General features: G+C 52.5%; 1 protein-coding gene across 2 annotated transcripts in view; it reads right to left on the bottom strand.

The window, feature by feature from the left end:
• Positions 1 to 8,421: 8,421 nt before the first annotated feature.
• The window catches only part of ANKS6 (ankyrin repeat and sterile alpha motif domain containing 6), a 44,000-nt gene continuing 31,930 nt past the window's right edge, over positions 8,422 to 20,491 (bottom strand). The window contains exons 12-15 of one of the 2 annotated variants that reach the window (XM_058673014.1): positions 20,153 to 20,339; positions 19,056 to 19,123; positions 16,995 to 17,111; positions 8,422 to 9,825 (exon numbers count right to left, since the gene is read on the bottom strand). In XM_058673014.1, the coding sequence (XP_058528997.1) occupies positions 9,721 to 9,825; positions 16,995 to 17,111; positions 19,056 to 19,123; positions 20,153 to 20,339 (477 nt within the window). In that variant the 3' untranslated portion in view covers positions 8,422 to 9,720. The remainder of the gene's footprint in view (positions 9,826 to 16,994; positions 17,112 to 19,055; positions 19,124 to 20,152; positions 20,340 to 20,491) is intronic. The other variant, XM_058673015.1, reaches the window with a different exon arrangement.

Below are 20,491 nucleotides of genomic sequence, written 5' to 3'. Positions count from 1 at the left end.
AGTGACAAGGCTGGGGACAGGGGTGTCACCCAAGTGAGGCTTCCCCTGTACCCTGTGGGGCTAGGATGTCTTTCAGGTTCACAGGCCACAGGATGAGGGGTGCTTGAGGAAGCAGTGTGTTTTTTGGGGGGGTGGGGAGGGCAGCCTGCAGTAGACACAGCTATGGCCAAGGCTAAGGACTCTTCATGGCCGTCACCTGCTGCCTTAGACCAATTGTCCTGGAACCGTGACTAGGGACGGCCATCTCAGATGCCCTCCTGTTGAGACAGAGACCATTTCCCTCCAAGCCCCACACACAGCAAGCTCCCAGACTACAGGGACCAGACTGCTCAAGTTTATGTCAGCTGATGGACAAAACAGCAAGTGGCTTCAGGGACAGACTCCTTCCCACTCTCTCTTTTTTTTAAAGATTTGTTTTGTTTTTATTAGAAAGTCAGACATACAGAAAGGAGGAGAGACAGAGAGGAAGATCTTCTATCCATTGATTCACTCCCCAAGCGGCCACAGTGGTTGGAGCTGTGCTGATCTGAAGCCTGGAGCCTCTTCTGGGTCTCCCACATGGGTGCAGGGTCCTAAGGCTTTGAGCTGTGCTCGAGTGCTTTCCCAGGCCACAAGCAGGGAGCTGGATGGGAAGTGGGGCCACTGGGATTAGAACTGGTCCCCATTTGGAATCCCGGCTTGTGCGAGGACTTTAGCAGCTAGGCTACTGTGCCGGGTGCTACCCTCTCTTAAAAAATAGTTATCATGGGCCAGGCACAATAGCCTAGTGGTTAAATCCTTGCCTTGCATCTGACACGATCCCACATGGATGCTGGTCTGTGTCCTGGCTACTCCACTTCCCATCCAGTGGCCTGGGATAGCAATAGAGGTTGGCTCAAAGTCTTGGGACCCTGCACCCATGTGGGAGACCCAGAAGAAGCTCCTGGCTCCTGACTTTGGATTGGCACAGCTCCAGCCACTGCAGCTACTTGGGGAGTGAACCAGCAGATGCAACATCTTTCTGTTTCTCTTTCTCTCTGAAGATCTGCCTTTCCAATAAGTAAATACATATATATTAAAAAAAAAAAAGAAAATGGTATCATATTATAGCACATCAGAGCTTCAAAGAGCCACAGGAGATGGTCATGCAGATGGCTCAGAGAGGGCAAGTGAGACTGCACAGCGCAGCTGGCCCCAGAGTTCCAAGCTGCCAGGCCTCCCTCTACCTAAATGATTCCCCAGAAGCTCCCCGTGGTAAACATCCCCTATCCTCCCCTATCCCTTGGCTGGGCGTGGGGCTGTAAGGAGGCCAGGATTTGCCACTAGACTTTGAAAACTGCCCAATGCAGCCCTGACTCAGCTGGACTCACACGGGTTATGGAAACCTCATTTCTCCTAAGGAAACCACAGAGCCATGACAGCCTCCCATGTTGATGCCATCCGGAGACTCGTGCTGCTTCTCCACTCGCACAGCCCCTGGGGAGCCAGAGCAGTCCCAAGCCTGGCATTTCCCAAGCCTGGCATTGCTCCAATGCTGCAGCAGATCACAAAAGGGAGACAGCCGGGGAAGTGGAGGGATGTGGAGGGTAGAGTGGAGACTCATCAGTGAGGTTCAACTTTGGCCTTGGTCTGCAACCTTGACCGTGGGAGGGCACCAGCCCCTGCTGGACCCTTTTTGTCACTCAAGATGTGATAGAGAGGAGACAGGAAGTACTCTCTGTGTGCTCTTTCAGGTTCAGCAGCACCTGGAATCCCACTCTCCCCACTGCTGCCCCCAGACGCCACCTGTCTTCCCTCCATGCTTGCAAAGTCTGGCCAGGAGAGGTGGGGAGTGAGTGCTTCTCTTGAGATTCACTGAGTGCCTTGTCCATGCATCTCTGGAAGTTGACAGCTGTTGAGCAAGGGGTTCCTGAGGTGCACAGTCCAGATTTCTCCATGGACACCAGGTAAGTGATGAATCTGTTCCAGATTGCACTAGCTTGATGTAGCTGCTGGAGGGTGCTGTTAATTCTGCTGTTTACAGAAATAAGTCCAGTGTGAGGGGAGGCTTTTGGTGCTTAAAACCAGATGGTATTTCCTGCCTTGATCAGTCTCAGCGCTTTGGTTCCCATGGCAACCCTCAAGTTCCACCTACTGCAACTTCCCCGATCTCCCAGCATCTTCTTCCACCACTGTGGCAGGGGCCCTGGAGAATAAAATCCTGAACGAGCGTGTGCACAACACTTTACAGTGTACAACACACCCCAGTGTTTATCACCTCATTTGCTCCTGGCTGATGAGCCCTCCAACCTCCAGATGGGACCACTGTCAAGTCCTGGGAAGGAGGAAGATCCACCCACCCAGCCTTTGGGGGTGCCAGCAAGACTTAAACCCAGGCTACGTGGCTTTGGCCCTCACACATGGTCCACTATGCCAGAGTGAGCATGAACACACTGTCCAGCAGCTAACCCCGACAGCCTTGCATATTAATTCCTGCATGGCCAATTCCATTGCATAGCGCATCCACATCAAGTTGGGGATGATTTAGGCAAGTGGCTTCTCCATGCCTTACTTCCCTCATCCATAGAATGGACAGTCATCCTGTGCCTCCAGATGGAAGGGAGGATTACATGTAAGTGCTCACTGACTGTGTGGGGGAAATCTCAGGGATGCCCTAATTGTCCCATAACACTGGCTGGGTGGTTTTGCCTGCAGAGCCCTCTGTGTGAGAGCACCATATATATGGCTCATACTTGTCACCTGTGGGAGACCTGTGGACTGCTTCCTGCACAACAGTGTGCATATGTGTTCCAAGAACCTGGTGTTCCCTGCATGCCTTGCAAGCACATATGGGTGTAGGGCAGAGGTGCCAACACTGCCAGCCCATGTACTAGGCTCGGAGTAGCCAGGTTGTGGCTGAACAAGCTCTACACAAGCATTAAGAATGATTAATCCTGTAGAGTCAGGCCCATATCGGTGGAAAGTCCCAGAGGCTTGGGAAGCTGTGTGAGCAAAAGTCCATCAGGAGGGTTCTGCCACGTGTGGGGCTTCGGCCAGAAGGATGTCTGGAACCCCCACACCTGACCTTGGGGTTCTTTACAAGTGACACAAAAACATCACCATGGTACAGCTTGCACACCAAGATACATTCACTGAGAATCTGTGCAGTTCCTTAAGCATGCTAGTCAGGGGCAGGTGTTGTGGCGCAGCAAGTTGAACTGCCCCTCGGGACATTCCTTTCCTATAACCTAGTGCTTAGTTTGAGTCCTTGCTTCTCTGCTTCTGATCCAACTCCTTGCTAATGTGCCCGGGAAGGCAGCACAAGATGGCCACAGTGCTTGGATCATTCCTGCCCATGTGGGAGACCAAGGTGGAGTTCCCGGACTCTGCATGGCTCAGCTCTGGCTGTTGCTGCCCTCTGGGGAGTGATCCAGCAGATGAAAGACCTCTCCCTTGCTGTGTGTCACTCTGTGTTTTACTGAAATGAATGGAAACACTTCAAACGTACAACACAGGGACCGTGGCGCAGGTGTGCAAAGTGACCTAGCATCCGTGCATGGCAGAAAGCAGATCATAGCACAGTCGGCCACATGGCTCTCTAAGTTGTCTGTGCCTCATGCTCCCCCAACCCGCCTCCCTCATCTTGGCTTTGTACTCTTCCTTACACAGTTGTGGTTTGTAAACTGAATTATGTGCATTAAGTTAATTGCTGTTCAATTAACAAATACTCTTTTCATTCTTGCAGTGAACCGGGTGGGTGCAGTCTGGGCGTCTACCACAATCCAGGCCTCTGATGGTTTCCAGCCCCCCGGGGGGTCACCCCTGCACCTGTGCTTAGCTGTACCACAGCTGGAGACAAGGATGGCAGGCAGACTGAGCCCCACCAAAGAACAGGGAGGGAAGATGAGTGATTCATGCTCTGGGTGCCTGAGTGGTCAACCCCGGTGGTCTGCTCATCATGCAGCAGCCCTAGTTGGCAGTCAATCTCCTGAAGCTAGGGTTGTGGCTTTGTTCCCTGTCAAGGAACCCAAGACTTAAGTGGAAACAGTGTGGGCTCCTTGCTCTCACCCCGCTGCTCCAAGGGCCCTACAGTCTTGTGGCGGTTTCAGTTTGGGCTCTTCTGCATGTGGGGGAATGAGGGGGGCGCTAAAATCCCCCTGCCCTGTGGCCACCTTTGTCATGAACCACCCTATAAGCTCTGCATTAATTATGATGGACAACTTCTCTTTCAGACCCTTTTCAGTCTCTGTGCATGTGTCTGACTCCTTATAATGCTTTCAAGTGAGTTGGAGGTGCAGATGAGGTTGTAGCCTGCTGTTGGGAGCTAGTCTCGGGAGAGACACCTGGGGAAGCGCAGGTGCAGGGGTAGGAAGAGTAGGGTCTGCAGGGCAGGGACCTGAGAGGCATCTGCAGTATGAAAGTCAGCTACTAGTTAAAGTCCTCGCTTTGAACACGCCGGGATCCCATATGGTGCCACTTCTTATCCCGGTGGCCCCACTTCCCATCCAGCTCCCTGCCTGTGGCCTGGGAAAGCAGTCAAGCACAGCCCAAAGCTTTGGGACCCTGCACCCATGTGGGAGACCTGGAGGAAGCTCCTGGCTTCAGATTGGCTCAGCTCCAGCTGTTGCGGCCACTTGGGTAGTGAATCAATGAATGGAAGATCTTCCTCTCTGTCTCTCCTCTTCTCTGTAGATATGCCTTTCCAAAAAAATTAATAAATCTTAAAAAAAAAAAAGTTAGTGGGAGGCATCCATGCCAACACAGGAAACACTCATCTGTCTGCAAAGGCAGGGTTTCTAAGGGGTTCAAGGTGGAGGCCAAGGTTCCGCTGAAAGTAGGGAGATCAGGGGGAAAGGATCCTGGGCATGATGAGAACAGAGGGCCAGGGTGGCAGAGGACTCAGAGCAGGTGTGATGTCCATGCACCAGGGAGAGTTGGAGGGCCATCCCATCTCCCTCAAGCATTCTCTGTGCCTGCCTCTGGGGGGCACTGGTTGGTCTGGAGATTCCTGAGAAGGGAGAGGAAGAAGGGCTACCTTGGACGGCTATAGTCTTCAGTGTGAGGAGCACAGCTGAGACCAACAGCACTGATGGCAGAAGAGTGCGAGCCTGAGCACTCACCCTTTCAATTATATTTATTCACTCTTTTTAAAGGTGGGGGGTAGTGAGAGAGAGGTGGTAGGGGGGATTCAAACATCTGCTAGTTCACTTCCCAAATGGCCACAATAGCCAGGGCTGGACCAGGGTAGCGCCAGGAACCAGGGTGCATCAGCAGGAAGCTGTTTCAGAACTGAATGTGGGATTCAAATTGGGTCCCCTGATACAGGAAGCTGCCATTCTGAGCAGTGGCCCAAGCCACTGGACCTGGATGTCTGTGCCAGCCCCCTCACTGAAAAAATTATTTACACAATGCACCACTTAAACTACAGCTGAAATCTACAATTTAGCTACATCAAGTACACTCACAGTATTATACAGACACCACCACTGCCTGACTCTAAAATGTCTTCATCATTGTTAAGAACCTTCCATCCATTTGCCTGTCCCAGACACTCCACATGGATGTGGCATGGACCACAAGGCTGTGGGAAGCTCCCTTCCTGCAGTGTACTGTTCACAGCTCATGCTGTGCTATGTGTCAGCACTTCCCCTTCTGCGGCTGGCCCTTGTGCAACTACAGCTTGTCCATTCCTGCTGATGGACACTGGGTGGTTTGCACCTTTTGCCTAATGTGAGTTATGCTTCTGTGAATACCTGCATACAGTTTGAATGTCTATTTTCAGTCCTTGTGGGCACAGAACCGCTTGCTGGGTTATACGGTCAGTCCATGCTTAACGTGCTTTTAGCTTTAAAAAAGAATTTGAAAGCCAGACAGGAGACTGGTTCTCTCTCAAAATGCCCGCAGACAGCTGGGGCTCAGCCAGCGGCCAGGAGCCTAGCACTCAATCCAGGACTCCCACATACGTGGAAGGAACCCAATTACTCGAGCCATCACCTGCTGCCTATCAGGATGTGCTTTAGCAGGTGTCTAGGAACACCAGTGGTGCTGGGCCTTGAACCCAGATGTTCCGTTAAGAGATGGAGTGTCTTTAAGTATCATATCCACTGTTGAACCACAAGCCTGTCTCTCAGGGTTTCATCTGTTAAGGAACTGCTGGGGCAATCCCCACCCAAAGCCCAATCTGTCCTCCCCAGATGCCCTAGCCAAGGTTCATGCAGCTCCTGAAGCCTGTCTAGGAGAGGCCCACAGTTCCAGATGGGCTTTCCTAGGAGTGCTGCTTCTCGTGAGGAGCTGGCTCCTGCACCTGGGCCTCTGTAGCCACACGCATCTGCTTCTAGACTGGGGCCTATGGCACCATTCCCTTGCCAGGGATCTCTAGGGCTGACCCTGCTCATGGGAGGGCCTGAGCCCTGGAGTCAGTTGCTGGTTTACGAGAATTCTCTAAAGAACCTGCCAGCTATTGATGGTATTTCAGACACCAGTAAAACTGAAGCATCGTGAACAAGCCGCAGACTAGCAAAGTTGCATTTATCTGTTCTGCTGTTGGCTCTTATTCCAATTACACAATACTCTCAGACATGATGTAGACATTGAGATGAGATCAAACTGTCCTTTGTTATCTGTGGGACCTTGGGGAAGTTGGTTACTTGGGTCGCAATCACGAGGAAGATGAAGCAGCCTGAATGATGGAAGCATCCATATAGGTGGTAGGTCCTTGCTCCCTGACAGTTGTCCCTGGAAGAAATCTGAATACTTTCCCATGTACCTTCAAAGAGCACCACCATGAACACGAACACATACAGCAAACAGACCTTGCCCAGAGTGAAGTCTCTGCATGGATATAGTGAAGTATTCGACAGCTTATGGAAACTCTGTAAGATTGAGCCAAGGACCAGGGGGTATAGGGGCCACTGTGAAGGCTTTGGGGCAAGCCCTGACCCTGTCCAGACACCACCCTGATGAGGATGTCCTATCAAGGCAGCTGGCAGGGAAGCAAGTTTGTTCTTGCCATAGGCAGGGCCCCAGGAGCCTTGGGTGGCAGGGAAGCAGGTGGGAGTGGAGGTAAGTAAGTGGGGTCCCTGACAGGGCTTCTTTGTGTGCACTCCCCTGTAGTCTGCAGGCTTTGTCCCCCTGCCAGTACTGCACAAGTTACTATCAACTTTATTCAGGGAAATTGCAAATCTCTGGCAACTGACCAATGTCAGCCACACAAGGGTGCCTCCTGACTCTTGCACATAAAACTGCACCTGAGCAGACTTTACAGGAAGGGCCTGGACCTTCACACAAGTGCTCTTGGTGGATAGGACAGAGAGCAGGGTGGCTGCCTGCAACTGCTTGGCCCAGGCCTGGCCTGTACAGGCAGACAGGGCTTCCCTATCCACCAGATCAGCTCCTGGTGATTTGGCCAGAGTGTCTCCTTTTGTTCTGTCCACTCAGCTGGGAACCTCCCCAATACAAGCACCCCGAATCAGGAATGACTGGAAAGTGCACATCCACCTGTGACGTGTGTGTCCTCAGGGTTGAGGCTGGCATGGCCAACAGTGCTGCTCCTACTTCTGTTGGAGGCTGCAGCTTCTGGCAGACCCACCCAGCCACTGCTAGGTCTGGGAAGGTAGGAGAGACGGGAACAAGCAAACGTCTGAAATGTGCAGCTGCCTCAGAGCTCTTCCCCTACAGGGTCCTCAGCACCGTGGGAGTCATCCTCCTCTCACAGCCAACAGGGAAACTGAGGCTGAAGAAGCCACCCAGGGAGAAACAGCTGTGCCAGAAGCCAGCACTGGGTCTCTCTCCAGATCCACTGTTCTTTGCAGATCACTGGTATGCATCTCAAACGGAAGAACCAAAACCCAGAGGATCAAGTATTTAACTTGGTCCTGCTTTGAGGGTGCGATACATGCTGTCTTCTCTCTCGATGTTCCCAGGGCTGGAGTGCCCTCTGTCTTCTTGCTCCTCCGCCCCTTTATCCTGCTGGCTACGTCCAGCTTAGCCCCCTAATTCCCATTCCAGCTCTGTCCATGCCAGGCTTGAACTGATGGGGACTCCCCCTGTGCCATGTCCCTAGCACCAGTCCCGCCTTACTTAGGTGCTGGTCTCCTAACAAGGTGAGTTTTCTCTGGGGCACCAGTCATACAAGCTTGGGGCTGCAGAGTAGATGCTCAGCACAGTGGCCACTCAGTGTTAGTGAATGAAAAGGCCAGGGTTTGCCTTGCAAAGCCAGCTGGCCTCTGTCATATGGCCTGGTGACAAAGTAAGGAGTCAGGTCCCTCTGCCTGGCCAGTGGGGGCTTGGCCACCCGGTACCCATTGGCAAGACCCATCCAGGATACTAGCAATCAGTAGCACCCACCCTGCAGCAGATGTTTCGAATGGGGGTCTCCGAGCAGGGTCCACACCATCTTACCATCAGGCGCTGCCTCATCCGATACTCTACTGCCAAGAGGACTGCCGGGCAAGGGATGGGAATTTCTGAGGGCATGGCACTGGTGAATCCGCAAGTTTTCATGTGTCCAGCCCCAGGGTTGTAGGGGTCATGGCTGCCACTGTCTTAGTGATGCACAGAACTCCCAGACCTGTAACACCATGGGAGGAGGGGAGTTGCTCTGAGTCCCAGTGAGTGTGACAGATGCTCCACGTGTGGGAAGATTGTGCAGTTCAGTTTAAACCCAGTTTGCCAAAGGCACTTGGTCACAGCCTGCTCCTCAACATTCTCTACAGAAAACCCTAACATCCTGTGGAACTTGAGTTCCAAGCAGCACACTTGGAGAAGTGCTGGGGGAAGCCAGAGAGCAACAGAGGCACTTGTAGGAGGAAGCAGCCGGAGCACCAGAGCCCCAACATGCTCTATCCATGTGTTCTGTTCTTCTCTGCCATGCAGGAAGCCCCTGGTAACACTGGGTGGACAGCACACAGTGCTGAGCTACCAGCCTGTCAGACCCTATACTCTGCAGGTGAAGAAGCTGAAAGCCAGACAGAAGGGGTTCACACAGTGTACTCCCTCTTTCTTTCCTATACAATAGGCTGGTTCTGCAATACAGGAAAACACATTCAACACACACATACCTGCTGTGTGTGGCAGATGTGATGAATGGCCAGAGCACATACATATGCAAAAGTTGAAGAGAGTTGTTCTGCAGGAGAAAGTTGAGAAAGACTTCCCCCTGGGAAGTGACCTGGATGGTGAGGAATGTGTTAGTGGCTCGAAGTAAGACGTAGCAGAGAGGGATAACTTTCCACCAAAATGCATACTCTTATCAGAGTTTAGAGTTGCTGGGAAGTCACTGCCTGCAGAGACTACATTTCCCAGCCTCCTTTGCATCCATGGGAGGATGCATAACTACTGGTGGTCCATGGAACAGGACTAGCATTGATACGTGCTGGATAAGGACAAGGTAGCTAAGAAGTAGTTGGTGCCTTCTCCCCTCTCCCTTCCAGCCAGGCAGAGGCAAGGCCCTCTGAGGCGCCCAGGGATGGCAGAGAACACAACAACAGCTGGGTTCTGAATCACCATGAAAACCAGCTGCCTCCCAGGAGCAGCCCTCTGGGGGAGATCTGTCTGTGTGTTGGAGTTTGTTGCAGCAACAATCTTAACTATGGACTGTAGCAGGGACAGCTGGGAGGGTGTCCCAGGCAGAGGGAATGCAGGACTAGGGCACAGTGGTGTGGCGGAGCACAGCAGACGCTGGGGAGTGGAGCTGCGGCCTGGCCATGTGCAGGCAGTGCAGAGTTCAGAGAGCTGCTGCTGGAGACTGTGGACAGAGCAGGATCACGCACAGGGGCCATTGCCAGGGGCCCTGGTGTTGCTGGCGCTGCTCTCAAAGGAAGAGTGGAAGTTGTGGATGGTTTCCTGCAAGATCTGTCTCTCACGTCCCTGCAGAGGAAATTCAAAACAGACACACAAAATCTTATTCAAGCTTTTTCACCATTAATTCAATTAATACAGTGTTTGTTCATGCTCCACTCATACTGAGAAAAAGCCCATGGGTGTCCTGAGAAAAATCAACAGTCTCATTGAAAGAGGACTAAGTTTAATAAAAAACATACCGAGTCAGGACCCTTCTACCCCAGCAATTCCTGGTGACAGCACCCACCATCATGCCTCCCCTCAGTCCAGTCCCCTGGGCAGGAGGCAGGAGGCAGGCCCCATAGGTTCCGTGACCCCCTCTGTGCACCTTGCCAGCCCTCGGATTTCAAGAATATCCAGTAGGGGCCCAGCGCTATGGCCTAGTGGCTAAAGTCCTTGCCTTGAAAGCGCTGGGATCCCATATGGGCACCAGTTCTAATCCTGGTGGCCCTGCTTCCTATCCAGCTCCCTGCCTGTGGCCTGGGAAAGCAGTTGAGGACGGTCCAAAGCCTTGGGAGACCTGGAGGAAGTTCCTGGCTCCTGATTGGTGCAGCACCGGCCGTTGTGGTCACTTGGGGAGTGAATCATCGGATGGAAGATCTTCTTCTCTGTCTCTCCTCCTCTCTGTAAACCTGACTTTGCAATAAAATAAGTCTTTAAAAAAAGACTATACAGTAGGAGCCAAGTTTCTTTGTGCTACACGTTGAGAGAGCTTCAACTGCCTTTGCTTTCCCTTGCCGAGATACGTAAGATTCTGCTTGGCACTGAGTCACTCTGTGCCCCATTCCTAAGCACTCCCTCCTCCTCCCCTACCTCACATAGCACCGAAGCTGGATATTGCTATGGATGCTTCTTTAGGTCTGGGGGTATGGCTGATAGGCAGCAACACACTGAGGTTGAAAACAGCCAAGGGACTCGGACAGCCTGGGCTCAAATCCGATCTCTCCCACTAAATGGCTGTGTAAGCCTTGGACATGATCCTTAACCTCTCTGGACTGGTTTCCCCAATTATGGGAGGAGCTGTAAGTCAGGTATCCCTCATGAGAAAATCCAAACTTCTCCAAAACTCTATGGGTGCATGAGGGTGGACACGCCACACCTGACCTGGTGTGACAAGCACAACTCAGATACAGACATATAAAAAATAAGGCATTCAGTTCCTTTCAGGCTATTTGGGGTGTGTATGAAACTCAAGTGAATTCTATCTAACCTGTCCTGTTCCAGATAGTTCATGATGTACCTGCAAATATTATAAAACCATTAAAAAAATATAACCCAAATCCCAAATTGAAAATACTTGGGGTGCCAAGCACTCTGGAGGAGCAGGGCTCAGCTAACAGCTCATGTGGTCACCGTGGACATGAGAGCTCCCCCATGCGAATAGCAGGAGGTGGTACAGCCCTGCCTATGAGGGTAGCAGTACAGATTGAACATCTTTTTTAAATGAACAGGTAAACGCAGTTAAAAGGTAAAGGAGAGATGTGGTGTCTGATGGATCTTTCTCTGCTAAGAGCGAGACACTGTCCACTGAACCAGCCCACATATCATACTTTGCTGGCCTTCATTTCACTGCCTTCTCAGCCTCCAGGCAGGGACCTCTTGCGTGAGTGACATCTGACAGGCATGTGAGAGGACAGAAAGATTTCTTTGTAGGTCACTGTCTGGCTCCCAGCCACACAGGTTTAAAGGCTGCGAGGTGACACATGGGACAGAGGTCAGCGGACCCTGGCCCCTCCATGGATCAGCGGTGGCATCCCAGGGTCAACTCGGTGTGTTGAATTTCTGCATCTATAAATGGGGGTAATGATCCCCTCCAGGGCCAAGAAGGGGCTCAACCTGCGGTGGCAGGTAAGATGGCGCCAGGCACAATGCACAGAGAGCAGGCTGACAAGCGGCTGCCCTGCTAATCTTGGCCCTCGTGGCCTGGGAAATAAGATCAGGATGAGACCAGGCTCCAGCACTCGTTGCTACCTGACTGACCTCCAGTAGCAGCTCATTCGCTGCTGCCATGGGCGACTGCTAACTGCCCTGTGAGAACCCTGAGTTTCCAAGGACCTGCCTCAAGAAGTCTCCAAAAAGAAAAATGAATGGCTGCTAAATGCAAATTAAAGAAACAAAACAGGATTCAACTCATCTAGACATTAAAGAAGCGCATGTTCAAATGAGACACTGTTATGGGCTTCGGGGAGGGGAGGCAAATGAACAAGGTTTAAAAAGCAAACTGACTGGGCTGGCTTGTAGCATATGGGGTTAAACGGCTCCCTGTGACTCCAACATGCCATATGGGAATGTGATTCCAGCCCTGGATGGAAATTCCTGGGTTCCTGCCACCATGTAGGAGACCCTGACAAGACTCCTGACTCCTGCCCTTCAGCCTGGCCGGGCCCTGGCTGTTGCAGCCACTTGGGGAGTGAAACAGCAGATGGAAAATCTCTAGTTCTCTGACACTCAGCTTCAAAACAAACACCTAACATCCCCAAGCTGGTTGTGCACAGTATTGATGAAGTTATGGTGAGACAGAAGCGTTCAAAGAGCCACAACGGGCAGGGTGCTCATGGCTCCGCCTGCAAGGTTAACTCCGGGAGACATGGCAGCACCCTGCAACTGGCTGTCCATCTGTCACCGCCCAATCAGATGTGACAGAGGAGGTCACCAGGAACCCAGCCTCACAGAGCCGTAATCCACACTTTGGGTCCCTCCAAATCCAGCAAGGAGAGATCTTTGTGCAAAATTCATTTTGGCATACCTATGCATGTTAGTTCTACTAAAGTTATCAATGATATGTACAGCTGCAGAAATCCTAGGTTAAACAAAGAAAACAGGATGTAAAATTATGAACCCAAATTTAGCTTTGTTGTATCGGGGTGGGGGGTAGTTGGCACAAAATCCTGCTGAGTCATCTGCTCAAAAATAAACAGGGTAGCTGGATTCTGATTTCTTACAAAAAAAAATTTGTCTCACTGCTTTGGTGCTGTGCAAATTTAGACAAATGAACACACACTGCTTTCATAATCACACACACACAAAGGAGAAAAAGCAAGAAGCAGTGGCTTAGGAACATGGAAGGGTGACATTCAGGTCATTCCAGATAACTTCTCCACTCCCCAGCTCCTTTTTGAAATGGAGAGGCTCACAGCAGCCCTGAGCAGGGTTGCCAGGGCTGCCGAAGGTGGCTGCACTTGGAAGCCATGTGGCTGACAGGCTTAGGAGGCCCTGTGCTTTGCTAATACTGTTTACTCTGTCTGAAAAATAACTTCGCGTTATTACGAGCCTATATTTGGCTCATCACAGGCTACCATGCTCTAAATTTGTCTTTTTGTGTAAGAAATGTGCCTGATGCTAAGATGAGCATTTGGCTTCTTGGTTAAGTGGTCAGCAGGGAGGGCCTGGGTTCCAGCCCAGTCTTTGCTCCTGACCCCAGCCTCCAGCTAACCAGCATGCTGGGAGCGGGAGGGATGGCTCTTGTCACTGGGGATTCTGCTACCACGTGGAAAACCTGGACTGTCCCTTGGCCACTGGCTTTGGCCTCCCACTGCCGCGTTAGTCCCTGGGCATTGGGGCAGTGGACAAACAGGTGGGAGCTCCGGGCTTGTCTGTCGATCTCAGCATACATTTCTGTCACAACCCTGGTTCAGGTAAGCTTAGTTCTGTTCAGTTTCAGAAAATGCTGCTCGTCTCCCTAAACGTGGTTGTCTTCTCCATCAGCAGGCTGTGACCCAGAAGGACATTGCAGGGCTAGACGAGCAGGTCACCCTTCTCATGCAGGCACTGGGTTCTCAAGTGTGTACACAGACTTGGGTCATGATGGGTTCCCTCTCAGCTGAGCTTTGCTAGCAAAAGGAAAAGAACGTGTTGGAAGGCAAAGCTCATGGCTTGTAGACACCATTGGAACAGAAGCCCCTGAAGCCAGGACCAGGTGGGTTTGGTGTGGGAAGGTTAAAGCCAGGGCCCTGAAGGGGTATGGCAAGGGTTCCTAGAAGCCACACTGGGCTCAGGGAGTTTGCTGTTCATCTGAGAGCCGGCAGGGAGTTGCAATGCCAACTAAGAGTGGTAAAACTGCATACACACTTGGCCTTGTAATGTCAGCTTCTGCCAACTGTGCCCTTTCTCTGTGACACTCAATGATGGCTAGCCACAATCCCAGAGGACTCGGTCTGGTACTGATCACCCTTGCACATCAGGGCCTTTCTCAAGCCCCTTCCCTTGTGCCCCTACTTCATGGAACTGCCCAAGGGCCAGGTGGACGTAGACTGTGGCTAGGATGTGAGTGGGAAGAAATGATGCCGGGGCAGCAGCCAGGAGCCAGGCCCCAGGGGCCCAGCTGCGCCTCCTGCTGCTCTTGATGGAGCCTGCTCCGTGCAGGATGCACACAGTACAGCATGGGGAGTTGGGGTGGGAGACAAGGGACTGGACAGAAAATGGAAAATGTTTCCGTCAGTGTAAGCATCAAGAAACACGTGCTCCTTTGGGGCGGGCTCCAGACGTCACATGTGTCCCTACTGATGTTTGCAAGCCAGCCCAGGCTGCCTTCTTTTCATAACCCTGGGCTCAGGGGAGTCATGGCTACACGAGGACAGAGAGGAGGTTCTGGACACACCAGCAGCTACCATCTACAGGCCAGGCTCTGCTGGCACTTCCTGACCCCACCCACTTCCAGCATCTTCTCTCTCCATCCCCTTTCTGGACTGGCCTAAGCTTGGCTGTCTCCTCCTCTTCTCACTGATCTGTACATATGACCTGTGGAGGACAGGATGAAGAGTCTTCTAATTCTTGGGTCTCCCATTGTCCCTCACCCACACCCCTCCCCAAGGCCCTTGCCCCACCTCTCTGGGAATCTCCATCTGTCCCTGGCCTCCCCACTGCTGCACCTCTTGCTTGTGGTACTCCAGGCACTCCTTTTGTTCTTTGCCTGTGCCCTGCACCCTCTGGTCCCAGACCCTTTGCCTATGTGCTTCCCTCTGTCTACTCTGCATGCTTTTCCCACTCTTTCAGCCAGTAGCTGTTGCTCTTCCTCCAGGGTCTCAACGCCCTGATGTGTCCACAGGAACATCAGGAGAGGCCCTAGCCTGCGCGACCACCACTCTCACCCAGGAGCTCTCTGGGCACTATGTGCCACCCACCAACGTTTTCACAGGTTTGTTCCGCTGAGGCGGTATAGCATGGTGGTCAGGACACAGACTCTGGGCTCCAATCCCGGCCCTGCCTCCTACTTGACTATGTGGTCTTGGACAAACATCTGAATCTGAACCTTGGTCTCCTCCTCCGTAAACTGGAAGTCACCTTAGCGGCTTCTGTAAGGACCAGAGGACTGCTGTAGTCACAGGTGACATGCTCGAACACAAGGCCAGGTGCAGTGTATTCCCGAGGGCCCAACGCCAGCCCGGTGCCCGCAGCACACAGCCACTCAGCAGGCTCTTTTCCAAGAAGGAATCAGAATCGTGAGACATTAGTGCTGCTCTGGGTGATGAGCCAGCGTGTGAAGCATCAGGCCCAGAGGGATGACCCTCTTAATCCTAACCAGCCCATCTCTACCTTCCTCCTCGCCCCTCCCCTCTGCAAGAGAGCAGAGCCCATGGCCTGTCTCAGGCTTCCCTGTGTGTAAACGGAGGCTGGCCAGGCCCACAGAGCAGGTGACAAGTGTTCAGGCCAGCTACCGAGGAGAAAGAACAAACAGCAAACAACAGGGAAGAATGTCCAGCTTTACAAATGACACACATTTCCCCTACACCACCAGGAAGGACCACGCATGATAACCACAGAGCAATTTGGGCAGGACCGGGAGGAGCCACTTGCAGGTGAGAGGCCTAGGCCCTGGCTGCAGGTTCTGCCCACATTGCCTACCCAACAGGTGCGCTGGGCACAGCGCCCCCACCGCTGAGAGCCTGGACTGAAACAGGAGGAGGAGGCACCGGGGAGGCAGCACCCGGGCTATCTCCAGGCCTAAGCAGGGGAACGCATGCACACCAACCTGTGAGTGATGAAGTGCTGCATGAATATGCCATTGCTGTATGTCTGCTCCATATTTCAGTACATAATCCCGCAATAGACAGCAAGAGCCATAAAATTGGTCATGCTTTCTGATACAACCTCAGCTTAACAAAAAGAACAAAAGAAAGAGAAAGGAGAAAGGCAGAGACGCCCGTGATGGTGACGCTGGTTAATTACAGCATCCCAACCGCTGTCCAAGGAACGGGCAGCTGCGGAGTAAAGCGTCAGTGAGCAACAGGTGAACAAGCTGTCTGCACAGCTGCTGGAATGCAAGGTGGAAGAATCCATCCTCTTTCTGAGAGAAAAGTCCAGCTAGCATTGTGGTATAGCAGGTTAAACTGCTCGCTCAATGCTAGCATCCCACATGGGTCTCATGGTCAGGCTGCTCTGTTTCCCATCTAGTTCCCTGCTAGTGCATGTGGGAACCAGCAGGAGATGGCCCAAGCGCTTGGGCTCCTGCACCCACATGGGAGACCAGGATGGAGTTCCAGGTTCCTGGATTCCCCATTGCAGCCATTTGGGGAATAAACCAATAGATGGAAGATCTGTGTCCCTCTTGCCTGTTACTCTGCTTTTAAAATGAATAATCTTAAACATAACAACAATAAGGGAAAGAGTTTGAACAGCCCACAGCAACAACAGGGAGTGTTTGCCAAGTGAGTGATGATCTGCCATTTTTGGTTTTGCCTTTCTGGGTTCATTTCTCGGGGGTGGTGCCACTGGTTGGAGGGGCACAATTAATCTTCAGCTTTAAAGCTGACAGGACAGAAATTTAATGTCACACAAAAAAGTGGGATGGTAGTAACAGCAGTGATGGACAGCTCCATGTGTATGCTTTAGTCCTGGCTACAAGCCCCATCTCCCTCTCCTTCCTGTCTGAACCACGGAGGTGGGAGAGGTCAGTCCCTTGCCCTGAGGAACCCTGTGAGGACATGGGGGTGCTGGGATCCCAGCCCCAGCTGGCCTGTGTTTCCACAGAGCTCCTGAGGGTGTCTCCTGGTTCTGTGCGGGCTGACGATGGAGGGAGGAGAGAGAGGGGACGACAACCTTACAGTAGACAGGGGAGCAGAGTACCAGGGAAGCAGGAGGGTGGAGGTGCCGGCCTCTCCCAGGGATGCCCACTCTCAGCGATGTGGTCAGGGCTCTGTGAGGGAGCTGGACAATGCTCCCCGCTGAGGGCAGCGAGGACAAAGGACTGAGAGCCATACCTTGCCAGCATTCAGCTCTGAGATGGCAGCCAAGATCTGCTGCCTGGAGCCGTCAGTCTTGATGCCCAGCTCCATCAGGTCACCGTCTGTGAGTGTCAGGAAGGCTTCCATGTCCACCTGTGAGGAGGGAGGGATGGCTACTGTCTGATGTTACAGGCAGTGGAGACACCACGGTCACCAGTGGGGACTGCCTTGTGGGGATTTCCTACTGCCCATTCTGGTCATTATGCTTCAAACTTATTTGAAACATAGCATTTAAACCAACACTCTGCGGATGGCCCAATGTCTCGAGTGGCTAACCCCCTACAAGCACCAGCATCCATATGGGCACTGGTTCGTGTCCTGGCTGCTCTACATCCCACCCAGCTCCCTGCTAACGGCTTGGGAAAGCAGAAGATGGAACAAAGTCTTGGGTTCCTGCACTGGTATGGGAGACATAGAGGAAGCTCCTGACTTTGAACTGGCTTAGCTTTGGCCATTGTGGACATTTGGGGAGTGAACCAGTGGATGGAACATCTTCATTTTTCCTTCTCTCTGAAAATCTGCCTTTTAAATAAAAATCAAATAAACCTAAACAAATAAAAGCCCAATACTCCTCAGACAGGTTCTGAGGGGTGAGGAAAACTCTCCACATGCAACCAGAAATGATGGTCTTAGAGTCATGAAGGTGGGTGGCTGGCGTGGTGAGAACCCCAGGCCTGCAGAAGGGCAACGCCCCAGCTTGGGCAACCCCTATGTTCTTCACAGAGGATCAGGATGATAGTAGGACCCGGGTACTGTGGCAGCTAACCTCATGCCACCTCACAACTTACAGAAATCTGCCACATATGGCCGGAAGACAGGGCACACAGCAGTCCCCGGGACAGCCTTCCGAGATGAGTAACCACTACCCCGAGGAGGAGGTGGGATGCATTCCTGCGGTGGGGTAGACCAAGGCCATGCCTGTCACACCCCTGCTTGCTTCTGAACCAGAACATGAAGTGGGACAGACTAGCTGCCACAAGCTGGCTCCTGCAAGGAGCTGCTCCCCGGCGTCTTGTAGATCCACGACGACAGTGGCGCGTGTGGGAGTTGGTTTGGCTGACAGAGCATGCTACCCAACAGCCTACCAGCATGGAGCTCACCCGCCACACCATCCAGCTACTGATGGGATGCGGGGTGACCATCTGGCAGGCCTGCCTGGGGCTGTGCAACCATCGCCACGGTCAATTGGAGCACACTTCCCATGGCCTATCCCAGCTGGATGGCATCTCTTGCCCCCTTCCCCCATGCCAGGGACAACCGCTACTTTATTTTCTGTGTTTACAGACATTTCCTACACATGGACCCACCAGCGATGGGTCTTATGACCCTGGTCTTGTTCTGGGAGCACATCACTGTGGCTGCCACAGTTCATGTGGCAGCAGGCCTCGTCTCTGCTTTCACTGCTCCTCTGGAAAGAGGTCTGGTACTGTGTGTTACCTAGCACTGCCCCAGTGGATACTGCACTATCCACAGTGCTGTAGCCGGTGGACACCCGGAACGTTGCTTTTTGGTGGCTAGATGGAGCTGCTCTGAACCATGGGGTCCCAGCGTGCTGTGGACGTGTGTCTGCGTATCCAGGGTATGAATCAAAGAACAGAGCTAACTGCCAGGTTATGCCCATGAACGCCACGCTGCACACTGGCAGGCACAGTGAATGGCAGGGCAGTGCTTTTTCTTCCTCTCCCTTTTTACATGGTTTTGGATGCTTTTGAACAAACAGGATCTCCCCCAGACTGCCACAGACCCTAACACGGATAGCCCTTGGGATTGGCTTGTGGCCCAAGTGAAACCTACGAGCCTTCAAGGCACACAGACTCCAACTTTTTTAAAGACAAAGGCACTCAAAATCACACTCTTCTGTGACAACCAAGCAAGCCACGCGGGCCCCAGGACTGAACCTGGTGTGCCGAACATGGATTCTATTTCCTCAAATCTTGGTGACAGAGGTCGATCTGGGCTGCAGAGCAAAACCTGTGTACTTACGCAAAGTCTTCTTTGACCAGTTGGATTGAAATTAATATTCAAGAACACCTTTACCTCTTGTTCCTCGAAAATGGGCTGGTATTTCTCAAGCGACAGTTTCTTAAGGATTCCAGTCAGTTCATCTGCAAGAGGGAACGGACAAGATGTCAACACACACACACACATTTTATAAATGGATTTTTAAAAACTCATGTTTTTTAAATGTCCATAAAGGGGCCAGAGTGATAGCTTAACTGATTAGTCCTCTACTTCCAAGTGCCGGCATCCTGGCTGCTCCACTTCCCTTCCAGCTCCCTGTTTGTGGCCTGGAAAGGCAGTGGGAGGATGGTCTGAGTCCTCTAGACCCCAGTGGGAGGATGGTCTGAGTCCTCTAGACCCTGCACCTGTGGGGGAGGCCCAGGTTCCTGCCCTCATTATCCCCATCAGCAGGGCTTGGCCCAGGTATGGTCCAGCTTGTCTCGGCCACAGAAGACATGCCGGCTCTGCCTGTCCAGTACCCACCCTGTTCCTACAAATAGTAATTTCATGCTTCATCAAACAACCACTCTCCACCCACTTCTAAACCACATCTGACCTGGGCCTGGCCTACAGTGCACTCCACAGAGACAGTCCAGGACAGTCAGGTGATGCTGGTCACTAGAAATACAGCCTGATGGCCAAGGCCCCTCACCCCCTTGGGACCTCACTGGGTTCCTGAGAAGACAGCACTCGTCCTGTTGGGTCTGCAAATCAGTGGGAAGATGGAGCAAGCCTGAAGCTGTGTGCACCACTGGGGACAGTGAGAAAGGCATCCCCAAAGTGCTTGGAATCAGACAAGCCCACAGCACACTCCATCCCCCTGCCATCCCCCAAGGGAAGACCCCTGGCCTTGTGGGAAAGATGTGGGTCTCTGCAGAGCTCAGGCAAGAACACACTTCCATAGTGAAGATGTACTTCCTGTGGGCACACGCTCCAAACACCTGCACCAACAAACCACTGAGGCAGCGACTACATTTCTAGTACTGTTAGGACAAGAATACAACATGGAATCAGACAAGCAGAGGAACGAACCTTCCATGAATTAAACAAATACACCTGTCCTCGGAAGGCCACAGCAATTATGGGTAGCTGGTGGCTCTGCAGGGCTGGGCGGCCATGCAAGGAGGACTCACCCTCATCGGTGATGGTCCCGCTGCTGGAGCCACCGCTGCTCTTGGACTGCTGATGGGATGAGGAGGAGGACACAGAGGACTCTGCTGCATGCCCTTTGGGGGAGGGGGAGGGCGTGAGGGTCGGGGAGGTGCTTTTGGAGGTAGTGGAGGTTCCAGACGGGGGCCTTTTGCTGGTCTCCAACTTCTGCTAAAGTAAGACACAACACGGATGCTGTCATCTGGAGGGCAGCAGAGGTGAAAACACATGCCCACAGCCACAGTGACCATGGGGGAACTCATTCAACAGGACATGTGAGTGGGATGGGAAGACCCACCGTAACACCATGCAGGGCACATACA

This window comes from Ochotona princeps, chromosome 14 (assembly GCF_030435755.1).
Source record: "Ochotona princeps isolate mOchPri1 chromosome 14, mOchPri1.hap1, whole genome shotgun sequence".
Lineage (NCBI taxonomy): Eukaryota > Metazoa > Chordata > Mammalia > Lagomorpha > Ochotonidae > Ochotona > Ochotona princeps.
This window is presented reverse-complemented; position numbering and strand designations above follow the sequence as displayed.